This window comes from Actinia tenebrosa, unplaced genomic scaffold, assembly GCF_029948245.1.
Source record: "Actinia tenebrosa isolate PJP-AT-01 unplaced genomic scaffold, QUT_ActTen_1.0 PGA_scaffold10__47_contigs__length_13832649, whole genome shotgun sequence".
Lineage (NCBI taxonomy): Eukaryota > Metazoa > Cnidaria > Anthozoa > Actiniaria > Actiniidae > Actinia > Actinia tenebrosa.
The window spans coordinates 4,163,252-4,175,364 of record NW_028292570.1 but is presented as its reverse complement, the minus strand read 5'-3'; the positions used below and the strand labels follow the sequence as shown (position 1 = coordinate 4,175,364).

At 36.2% G+C, this 12,113-nt stretch overlaps 1 protein-coding gene across 1 annotated transcript; it reads left to right on the top strand.

Moving 5' to 3' along the window:
- The first annotated feature begins 3,059 nt into the window (after positions 1 to 3,059).
- On the top strand, positions 3,060 to 11,524 carry LOC116302796 (uncharacterized). The gene is made up of 9 exons (XM_031712170.2): positions 3,060 to 3,225; positions 3,366 to 3,428; positions 6,492 to 6,578; positions 7,241 to 7,411; positions 7,939 to 8,098; positions 8,682 to 8,869; positions 9,320 to 9,599; positions 10,203 to 10,399; positions 10,925 to 11,524. Exons 1-9 carry the CDS (start codon positions 3,109 to 3,111, stop codon positions 11,051 to 11,053), a joined length of 1,392 nt encoding a protein of 463 aa, XP_031568030.2. The 5' UTR covers positions 3,060 to 3,108; the 3' UTR covers positions 11,054 to 11,524.
- The last annotated feature ends 589 nt before the right edge of the window (positions 11,525 to 12,113 follow it).

Sequence of the window (12,113 nt, the reverse complement as noted above, 5' to 3'; positions counted from 1 at the left end):
AACATTTTCATCAACCAATGGTTTCATATAGATTTAGATAGCTTAATTATCATTCACGTACTCTATGATAAGAATTGAACACAAATGAGTTTTTCTTTGGAATGCCTTTTTTTCTTGGTTCTAAACTTCAAATTTCTAAATCATGCCATTTTTTTCAATTTTTGTAAATACTATGATGACAGATCCCTTACTTTACAGACTCATTTACAGTACAGGCTTACAGTCTTGTTCAAGGACAAAACATTTGCAAAAGTCAACTGTAATATAGAATGAGATTGTACAAACACTAATGCTTTGAAATCCATGGAAGTTTTACTGTTGATTTGAAGTGTATAAGATTAAAACTGAGACTGTGGTCATCAAAAAGAGAGGTACAATCTATTCATTGAGAAAAAGGACTTCTGTACATGTTATGATTGAGGTGTGCTTGGAAAACACCTTTAAACCAAATGATATTTATATAATAACAATAAATATGGGGAAGTCTATTACAAACTGATATTTTTTAAATCATTTTTTTCCTGCTTTAAAGTTCATTCTTTTCGTTTTTCACTTTTTACACAACTAAATCAAAATGCTTAAGACAAAATTCCAGCTTGTTGCTAAGTGAACATGCCAGCTCTATAGTTGTGATTTGCCCATTCGGCATTGGGATTTGGTTTTTCACTGCTGCCAGTAAAAAATATGAAAGGTACCGACTGATAAGTTTTGATTGCGATAATGAAAAAACATAATAAAACAGTCCATTAAAAAAACATCCAATACTCATATTTGCAATTGTTTTTCCAAACACTATCTCAAAATATAAAAAAAGAGGAATTGTAAGATAAAAAATTATTTTTGAGTTATGAACTATGAATAAAAAAGGCCGAAATTAATGGCTATTTTTCTTTGTTAAAATTTGATATAATGTTGATGATGACCTTTTTTCATTTTAGTTTGTTTTTGTGAAGGAAATTGTTTTACTATAATAATTAATGGAAAACGTTTTACAAACAGCTATGGATTTTACTATTCATAAATTTTTAAAAAGAACGCTTAAAAGGTATTTAATTTTTTCTTGAAGATCAAATGTAATTTCAAACTCGAACAGCAAAAGGATTATTAATCAAAAAAGCCAGATGCTCTATTTATTCTATATTGAAGCAATATTACAAATCTATTCAGGATTATAATTACATGTATGTGACATAAAAAATAATTCCAGCGTTATATAAGCATAATTGTCATATACATATATCTGCAACAGGCAACGGAAAAACCCGAAGAAAATTAATATGTGAGATAATACAACGAAATATAAAGTACTTCTGCAGGTGCAAAAAATAATTATAATGATGAATTGAAATATTTTTTTTGACTACGAAATTAGTTTTTGTCACTGCCTCGTCCATGATTAGCAACGCGGCTTATACTAAAATATATCGCATTCATAGAAGCGTATTTTGAGAGAAAAAAAAGATTTTTGATACAATTTTAGAGACTAGAGAATGCATGAGTGGATTATAAAGGGAACTTACCCTCGAACTCGTCGGAAAACCAACTCATTTTCGTCTGTATATCGTGAACGATTGTACGGAGGTGTCCATCTTGCACTATCAACAACAGTAGCAGCATTTGAACCAGGAGTTGGCTGCGATTTGGGACCCGTCGTTCTCGCTCCCGGAAAATCTAAAGACTTTCCTCTTTGTCCTTCCACTTTTGTAGCTTTATGCGCGTCCTTAGATTCAATAATTCAAGAAGATAGAAAACCTGAAGAACGAACATGAAAAATTGGAACATAAGACAAAAGCGGCAACACTCGACGACACAACCTTCAAATTTCTCACTTAAAATCGACTTGTAGTCACTGATAATTGATATAAAAGTAAAGATTATGCATATTAGGTGGTATATGCGTGATTATCTTACCAAAATGAGGGGTTGAGAGTTTTAAAAGCGTATTTTTTCTCCTCGTATTTTACTTGGTTTACTTGGTTTTCAGGTTCCTTCTTTAGGTTACTTCCCATAATGCATTGGGCTTTTGCACGCTGTGCCGAGATACCAAGCCTGATACAGGTAACCCATGAGACGGTAACGCCTTCATAAAATTATACATTATTTGTACACTTTTATTTCATTTCCTAATTACTACAGCACTGTATATATCCTGAATAATTTTAAAATTTACTTCTATTCTTGCAAAACAATTTTTTTTTCAAATCATATTTCATTTCAAATTTAAAAGCGGCTTCATCAAAGAGCTACAAGATAACAATTTTTCTTCGATTTCACCTTTCCTTTCTTTTCACTTTTTCTTTTCTATTTCTCTTTCTTTTTCTAATTTTCTTTTCTTTTCTCTTTTTTCTTTTTCTTTCCTTTTCTTGCCTTTTCTGTTCTCTTTTTTTTACGATTTGTTTAAAGAAGTATTGGTTATTTTTCATGATGAAAAAATAGAATAAAGAAAAACACCTGCCAAAACGATGCTGATAATTGAGTTTTTTTTAGTCTCCAATAGATTAAAAGCTAATTAATATTGAAGCACGTTTTAGCCTACTGATCTGGTCAACGTTAAAGGCTCAAAATTAGGGAGGGGACTCAGGGGAGGGGACTTGTAGCAGCAATGACGATTGTAGAAAAAATAGATAGAATTTATGGATCATTTGTCTCTTAAAAACTCATGAATAAATTTATCAGATTAAAAAATATGACGAGGACCAAAAAATAGAAATAAGGAATAATAAAAAGAAAAAGCTAAAGAAGAGGGAATTAGAGCAACTTTATATTTACAGTTTTTCTAGGCTAATGTCAGAAGTCATAATTCAGCCATGTTGAGGGACAAATGCTCCTGTTCCCCTTCCATACATTATCGTAAACCCTCTTAGAAATTTAGGGGAAAAGAATAAAAAGAAAAACAAAAGAACGAACCAAATGTGCACGCATTTATTTTTTTATTAAGAACGCAGGTCGAAAACAAAACTCGGAAAAGGAAGTGACAGAATAATGCATAAAGTCATATCCACGTGACCGGCTATTATTCTCCCGTGAAGCACTGAGCGCATATTATGGTCTAGGCGTGACGTCAAAGCACATGTGCACAGAACACGGCGGTAACAAGTTGTCCATACTATGCCAATAGCTTCATCGAAATCTTCCAATTCCGTTTTGATAATGGAAAGCAACGACATTACTAAATCTGGTCTACTCTTGGTCGAGAAGAAGGTCCGAAATTTGGAAAAGCGAAAGGTAAAGGCTTTGATGGCAAAGTTTTGATCGTTTGTTCTGAGAGCGAAAATATGTATGAAGTTTGACACATGGTTTATTGCTAAGACGAAATGTGTGGCCTAATTGTCTGTTCTTTGAATTCGTTTTGCTTGTGATCATAGATAAAACTTGATGCCTACAAGAAGCAAAAGGATGATGGGATGAAACTCAACGAAGATCAGATGGTAAGAGAAAGATTGCCGAGCTTAGAAATGGGTGTGAAGAATGGATGACTTAACCTATTAAACTCTCTCGTCATACTCCTTTTGTGAACACCTAGACGCATCTATAAACCCACATAAACTCCGATCGTTCGCATCTCTAGCTCCTATTCTCAACTTTCTCATCGTTTTAAATAAAAATAAAGTCGTATTGCACGATAATTGTTGTCTCTATTACCAACTTTTTAAAATTGTCCCGATTTCTAAGCTGAGCGTGTTGTTATTAATGCATGTCAGAGACGGTATCACGTTTATTCGTAATATTTAGATTGCGAAATAAATATTACAAAGAATCTATTAAGTTTTTACTTTTTAGATGTCTGGAGAAAGTGTCAAAACTTGGTCTTTTTCTTTCAAATTTTTAATTTTTTGAGATTTTGTTGTTGTTGAACAAGTTTAGAAATGGGGTTCGATTTTCTTTGTGGGAATAAAAATACAGATTATAAGCTTATCTCATTCTTAACTACAATACTTTCCAAAAATTTCTCTATTCAGGTTTTTGGTTTATCAAATCCTCTTTTGGGTGTTCTAATTTATCTAAATTGACATCTTAAAACGGGGATGGCAAAACAGTTTTTTAAGGGGGGGGGGGGGCTACGTTCCTTCACTTCACCACCCTATCCCCCCCACACAAAAATTAGTGGGGGGCTCCCAGTAAAAGTAAACCATTTGGGGGTGAAATGTGTAAAGTTTGAATATTCTTAAAGGGCCACTTGGACGAAAATCGCTCCAAAATTAAAACTCTTTCATTCGAGCTGGAACTTTGCTGAAATAATCTAGGATACATTAAGAACCACCCACTGGAATATCTTTCTGATATTCGAAAGGAAAGGGCCAAAATTTTACGATTTATTTTCGTCCGCCATTAATTTCTTTGAATCACAGAATTCGACTCAAGAAGACTGGCACGAGTACTTATGACGTCATTTACTCAACCCAAACCAAAACATTGGTGGGTAATGTATGTGCCATGTTCGTAAAACTCGGTTTATTTGGTTTATCCAGAAAATATTTAATGTTTCATTCGGTTTCCTAACTACTATATGACCAAACAATGTCTAGGCGCTGAAATTTTTCAGTTTCAATAATACTGACGATCATAATTCGAAAATTTCAATACATCTCGGCAAGCCAAGAATCACAACAAAGTAGGACGCATGGACGAGATTCTAGCGGTTCCATCGCGCGAAGTGACTGAGATATTCGGGATTCGAATCATTTTAAGGATAACAATTTTTCAAGGTATATTTACATACAAGGGCAAAGAACAACCCCACAATTTGGGTCCGCGAGACATCCGACACAATGAAAGAAAAATCTACGAGCTGAGTGACAGACGCCGCTGTCGCGCGAGTAATAAATAAGAAACCTTTGACATGTTCTATTACAAAGATGATATTAGATAATCGTATGTTTGTACCTATTCAATGCATAATAAACATTTTGAAGCAAATAATAACCGTTCTGTAGTAAATCAGCTAGGAGAATTACGAGATCACATTCTAAATTATTCGGCACATAGATCTAAGTATATTGTCACAAATCTTTATATCACAACGCAGAATTCAAAAGGCAATCGGTTGTTTTCATAACATCAATCACTATTAGATTACATTGAAACTTCAAATTTAAGATCTTTATATCATGGACAGTAGGTAGCAAATACAAATAATGAAATGAACGTAAGGAATTTTTATGAAAACCTCTTCCCAAGCATTGCTTCTTCTTCTAGTTCGGCTTCATCTTCATACATTATAATTTATGGTTCTAACTCTTCAGGATTGACAAAGCGAGCGTCCAAAGGAGTTTCCATCATATTTGAAGAGGTATCAAAGGTTTAAAAAAAGTCTGTTTAGAGATTCTTTTCACGATAACGCGTTTAAAACATCAAATAAACTTCAGGTAATTTAACAAGAAATGTATAGTCAAAACGACGCTAACATGACAGTGTTGAGTAAATGACGTCACAGCGTAAAACTGCTGTACATAATGACTCATTGGCCGTGACACAAAGAAATTAATGGCGGACGAAAATAAATCGTAAAATTTTGGCCCTTCCCTTTCGAATATTAGAAAGATATTTCAGTGAGAGGTTCTTAATGTGTTCAAGATTATTTCAGCAAAGTTCCAGCTCGAATGAAAGAGTTTTAATTTTGGAACAATTTTCGTCCAAGTGGCCCTTTAATATTACTCACCTGTAGAACAGATTAACCATTGCAAAAGTCTTCATTGTCCTATTCATGAATCAGCCAAAATTCAGTGCTGGAATCATGCAAAGAAAAAGTGGTTATTAAGCTTAGTTCTTTGAGCTATGTTTGTGTTTGTGCGAAGGGAATCATGGGTGATGTCAGCGGTAGCAAGTTTCTCATTTAATTCCTAGACTCGGCATCAATTGTTTTTCCCACTAGATTTGGGGATCTCTGGCTTCTACTAATATTAATGTTACTAATTGGCTCTACTACTGTTTTAGTTTGGAGCTCAAACATTTTGAAATTTGTTTTCAAGTTTGAAAAAATTGCATTTCTAATGGCATAATTTATATAATATTGCAATTCTTTGGTTTGTTTAAGACTATGACACTGAAAGGCAAAGCAAAATATGCCAATCAACCATAAGCTCAACCACATTCCAATGAGCAGCAAGCAAACTGATAAACACATTTATTTGCTTTTGTCACAGCTTGTTGGAATGTTGTTGATCTTACCAATGATTGGTTGATTTTGTTTGGTTTTGACAGGTCATGGTCTCCAATTTGCCATAGAAATACCATGTTGCGTTCTTGAAAGCACAGCTTTTTCCTAAAAATTTGATTTGTGTTTCTCCAAGATAATAATTTTTCTCAGAACAAAATTCCAATCTCCATGAAGAATTCAAACTCGTGACCTTTGAGCTTCAAACTTAAATGCAAATAAAATATGCGTGGTATAAGCACTTTATTTATAAATAAAGTTATCCTGACATGCATGTATGCATGGTGCAAAAAGATGATTTCCACTGAATTCACAATTTTGAATTTTTTTATTTAAGGGAGCTATTGCCAACTTGGCAGTTGTGGAAATGAACCTGGAAATGGCTAAAGACCTTCATAAGCAGTTTCAACAACTCTATGCTGATGTGAGTAGTTAATTTATTAATAAGAATGGTAGGCAGTTCCAATCTCATGTAGAATGTTAAACACAGAGGGTCACGAGTCAGCAGTTTGAACTGTCATGTGTCATCTTCTCTAAGTATAACCGCGTTAGTTACCACCGTTCTTATTTCTATACGTGCTGATTGAAACAAAAGTTCCAACAGCTAGTTTGACATTGGTATACTGTCATCAATTAAATAAGTTGTTAGTACTGTATATATTGTACTGTATATGGGAACCATACTCTTATGATTCACTGGTGGCGTGAGCTGCCAATGTGCTGCCTATCACCAGTGCTACCTGGATTTAATCCCTGCCAGGCTTCAGGTATCGTATGTGAGAAGAGTTGTTTGTTGGTTCTCTCCTGTGCTTTGAGGGTTTTCCCTTCAGGTTTTCCAGTTTTTCCCCTCCACAAAAATGAACTTCTAAATCCTAATTCCATTTTATAAAACCTGTTAGGCTTTGCACCACCCACCCAGGAGTGGCATTTGCATTTTGTTTTTAGACTGAATATAGTCTGCTACTGATTTACTTTCACAACTTTTGTCTAGCTCAGCTCATAGCAATATAAAAAGTGGTAATTTATATTAGTTTTCTCAGCCTGACTTGTGATTTGTCCATGCTCATGAATGTCATTGAATTTTAGCACCAAAAGCAAATGAAGAAGCAAGCAAGACGTGAGCAGGTTGCTTCCCAAGCAGCTCAGCACAGCAGTGATGTAGCTAAGGTTGAAGAGGTTCTTGAACTGCAGTCATTCATGGATAACATATCTGAGGATGTTCGAGCTGACTTTCTTAATGGTACCAATGGAGCTGTTGTAAGTATTTTAGTTTTTGAATCTTATCTCCAAGATGGCATCTGTTTTATACCCAAAGACAGTCCATGAAGCACTGCAGGCCAGTTGACCCAGTTTTTTTCCTCAACCCCAAAATGACTAATTGACATTTTTGTTCTGTCAAACCTAAAAATGAAAGATGACTTCATTTATTTGTAGCCAAGTGAACTTTAACAATCATTTTTCAGTTGTATTTTATAGTAGTGCTAGTGTGTTTTGAAAATAACGTGATTGTATTTTGATGTGATTGTATCATGAGCAGTGTGACAAGAGAGATCGTTGTGTTGTACTGTCGTATGGTGAAGACAAACAGAAACTCTGTATTACTTTGTCGTTCCTGGTAGAGTCAGTTTTAATTACTGATGTATAACTCCTTCGCGGGAGTTATTAATCTACCGTGTATTTGATTTTCATCGTATAATAAAGTCAGGAAGTCCAAATCGCAAGTTTTTCCTGAGCCATTTAACTGGTAGTAATAATAATTATTATTACGTAAATGTTTCATTCAGGTGGTCACAGAAGAAGAATTCAGTCAGATAGACAAGTTCTATAAACTGATAACACCAGATGCAGATGCTGAAGAGAAGATGTCCAAGCAGATCAAAGATGCAAGTGAACATATTGTCAACTTTTTGAACAGTTCTCCAGCAGCCGTCGTTGATACAACTTGTATCCTACCTTGTCCAAAATAAGCGACTTAATTTGTATGGATAGCATGTGACATTACAGCAATGTCTCTAACCTCTGTGTAGTTAATGCCAAGTGAGTCTAGTTCTTGACAGAATCACATAAATTAATACACTGTCCTCATAATGCTTACAAGTGCACAAAAAGGAGGACACCCGTTCATTAGTTCACAGTAAAAGATATAAAAGCACATGAAATGCATTTATAGAAGAAAAGTGTAGAAAGTAACCTTTTTTGGCCTGAATTTGTGCTATTCATCTTCATTTTGAGGGAGTAGCCTAATAGTCCCCTTCACTGTTTCCTGCGCAATCTTGAAAGGTAGCTGTTCCTTTGCATCAAAGTGAGAGGAACGGTGAGCTTGCAATGATAGAGACATGTGAAGAATTGCCCAAGGTGTTAAAAAGGGTCTATATCATTGCAAGCTCACTGTTCATCTCATGCACTCATCGGCCATTATGTGAACAGTGTGAAAAAAATCACAGCAAATACAAATTTAAATATGGTGTAAAGCCATGTTTTGTTTTATGATTTGTAAGATGGCTTGTACCTTAACTAACTACTTCAGACAAAGCACTGCATGAATTAGTTTCACGCATCAATAAGAGTGGATACTTTGAGCCTGTTAAGTCAAGTGCTGAGGCTGACAACAAAAAAGGAGAAGAGGAAGGAAGTAGTAGAGCTAGCACACCAAATGGGGAGCTGTCTTCTGGAAGTGGTGAAGAGGTACAAGAAAATGCTGCCCAACAACAACAGGTATTCAAATAAAAACCTTAGAATTAGAGTGGGGAGGAAAGAAAGGTCTTTTCTATTGTCCTCTCGTCTGCTCTGATGATCCAACTAACTTGATAGTTAGGGGAGTACTTTCTTTACACATTGATGACTTTGTGAATCTACCTTGAAAAATGTGCAGCACCCTAAGAGCTGTTGGCTGATCAATACTCCAGTTTCGAATTCTCTGTTCTACAGGGTTAGCCTCGATTTTGTATGGAATTTCTTTAAATATTCACGTGTTCCAGCGAAGGTCCTTGGAATTTCAAAGTGTTTGTATTGTTGAAGTTGTGCATTCTTTACTTTACCGTTGGTATTTGTGAATATTTAGACACGGAACTGAAATGAGACTAACCCTGAGTAAATGAGTCTGTGATCAAGAAACAGTGGTATTTGACTAATTGAAGAATGGTCTACTTAATTTTGTGTGATCAGGAAATGGCAACAGAATCGGCCCCTGCTGTAGTCCCTTCTGATGTCGAAAAAGAACAAGAAACCAAGACTTCTCAAGACATCCAACAAGAAGTAGACACACCTCCAGCGGCAGCAGACGTGACAACATTCACTGCCAATGAACATGGACTGAACTTCTTGGGTGATTCTGAAATTGAGAAAGCTGCAAACGCACCAGAAAATAATGTTCCCACAGCACAAGGTGTTTCTGACTGGGCAGAGGAAGTGGAAAATGGTCAACATGCCAGACAAGCAGATACAGGTAAACCAAGCTACAAGCTTAAGGGTACTGTTCATTTTTTGAGAAGGTTGATGATTTGAGAGAGGGTCATTAAGATAATAAAGCTAAAGAAGGCGGGGGTGCACACTAAAAAATCAGAATCACACAGCACTTCTTTTTTAATGCAACAACATGGACCTCAGATTTCTGTTTTTAAGTCCAATCACCTACCCCTGTCATGCACTAATTCAATAGAAAGGAGAAGCATGAATGGGACCCTTTAGCAATAATCGTTATAGGAGATTCCATGTACTGAGTACCAGGCCAAACACTTACCTGGCAAAGCTGAATGCATCTCCAATCAACCCAGCACTATCAGAGAAGGAAATTGTCTGAAAAAAGAATGAAACAAACCAATGACGCCATCATCTGTCAAGCTTTTGAATTCACTTCCTGAATCGTGTAGATTACTAGTACCTTGGACCACAAATGAACAAAACAAAAAACAAATAAAATCGTCAAATTTTTAGCTTTCGAAGGGTACTGTATTAACAACTCATAAAAAATCTTTTTTCCCTTTAATTCTTTATTGAAATAATTTATATTAAATATTTCAAATATATTATTTTAATGTTTCTGATTCAGGAAATGATAATGCTCCACCAACAACAAATGGATTCGGCCATCGTGGTCGTGGCGGCGGCCGAGGGGGTGGATTTAGAGGAAATTTCAATAACAGACGTGGTGGTGGTGGCGGTGGAGATAGAGGAGGACCAAGAAGGGGTGGGCGTGGCGGATTTGGCCAGCATAGAGGAGGCGGAGGAGGTGGATTTCAAGATCACGTAAGTACAACACAGCCAGGATTGTTCAACTGGTCCGAGTCCTTGGACCACAGTGCATAAAATAATGGCCGGTCATGAGACAGTGCCCAGCCAGAATGGAACTTGTTTAGTCAAATCTTTGGCTTGCCAGTCATTTGAACCAGTAACATTGAGCCAGAAACAAGGTATAACTGAGCTAAGACTAATTTGGCTGGTCACAGTGATGACCATTGCCAATAAATTGGGCCAATAAACCATTTTCTTGGGTGCGCATCCAATCTTGACGGGCCACAAAACTGAAAAATGCAAATTCAGTAAAATTGGGAAGCCAGTTTTATACTTAGAGAGGAGAATAATCGATGTTATGAATTCTTATTAAAAATCTCATAAAATCATTTGATTATTCTTATTATAATGCTCCTGTTCTGGTATCATGAACCATCAGGTGTCTTAAATTTGGATATGTGACCAACCTTGAGGATAAGGTCTGTTATTATTTATAAAAGAACTAAGTTCTAAATCTTTTTTTTTTTTTTTCATTGAAAGGATGGATTCAGAAGAGGAGGACGAGGAGGTGGGCGTGGTGGATTCAGCAGGGGTGGAGGCCAGAGAGGGGCACCCCCAGGAGGACCCCCCCCACAAAAACAAAAAAACAAATTAAAATACCGGATGTAAAATGTCACGTGGATGTTTTCCATTTTGCTTAGGAAGATTTGGATGAAGCCTTTGGCATAATAATTGAAAGAAACTAGTTACAAACTGTGTTATATTGTGAGCACTGAACCTGGAAAAACAAAATTACAAATTACCTCAGGACCAACCCTGGGCATCCCTCAACATTGTTCTTTCCAATACAAGACGTTATTCGATTCCAGAGTTTATCAGCAAAGTCTATGTTATATTCAGACAGACAGACCTGTCCGTCTGTCCATTGTTTATTGTTTAGCGCATGTATGTAGTTTCATAAGGCGGCCATGGTTGTACTTACAGACATATTACAGACAAAGTATATAGACAGTTGGCTTAATATTCTACGATAAAAAGGAGCAAGTGAATAATAAAGTTTGTACAAATGATTCATTTTGCTTCTCTACTCATCATATAGGATTGTTCTCGTTGTGGATTAATAAAGTCTTGTGCAGTATATTTATCACTATCCTTTGTATATCAAGTGTTGTTTGGTTAGTTTTGCTGTTCTTTGTGAGTTCAAGGGTAGTGCTAGTGTACTCGGCTCTTTAGCTTCGGGCTCAACTCCTGGATGTATCACATGGGTAGAGTTTTTAGGTTTCACCCTTGATTTAAGGGATTTTCTCCTTGGCTTTCCTCTCTGCAAGTTAGCCATGCCCTGACTTGAGGGTACAGCTAATTCACAGATCTGATCCTGAAACAACTTCTGGGCTGATCTAAGTCAGGGCATGGCTAACTCACAGATTAAACCCTGAAACAACTTCTGGGCTGATCTAAGTCAGGGCACTGCTAACTCACAGATGGAACCCTGAAACAACCTCTGGGCTGATTGCCTTTGATTTGCCTAGAGATTGTTTCAAGGTTCGAGCTGTGCCCTGACTTAGAACAGCCCAGAGGACTGGATGACGTAAAAGTCGAGCCTCAGTGTCGGGTCCCCCAGTTTTTTCTTCCAGACCAAAGGGTATTGGTCTTTCCGGAATTGAGCAGTGAATATATTAAAACAATTAAGAAATGATTCCCATCACAAACAAGATCATACTAATAGTAC

Coding starts and splice junctions, on each gene's coding strand:
- LOC116302796 (XM_031712170.2), top strand. CDS start 3,109: ATGCCAATAGCTTCATCGAAATCTTCCAATTCCGTTTTGATAATGGAA. Junction 7,412..7,938: donor ATGGTACCAATGGAGCTGTT/GTAAGTATTTTA, acceptor TGTTTCATTCAG/GTGGTCACAGAAGAAGAATT. Junction 8,099..8,681: donor AGCCGTCGTTGATACAACTT/GTATCCTACCTT, acceptor TAACTACTTCAG/ACAAAGCACTGCATGAATTA.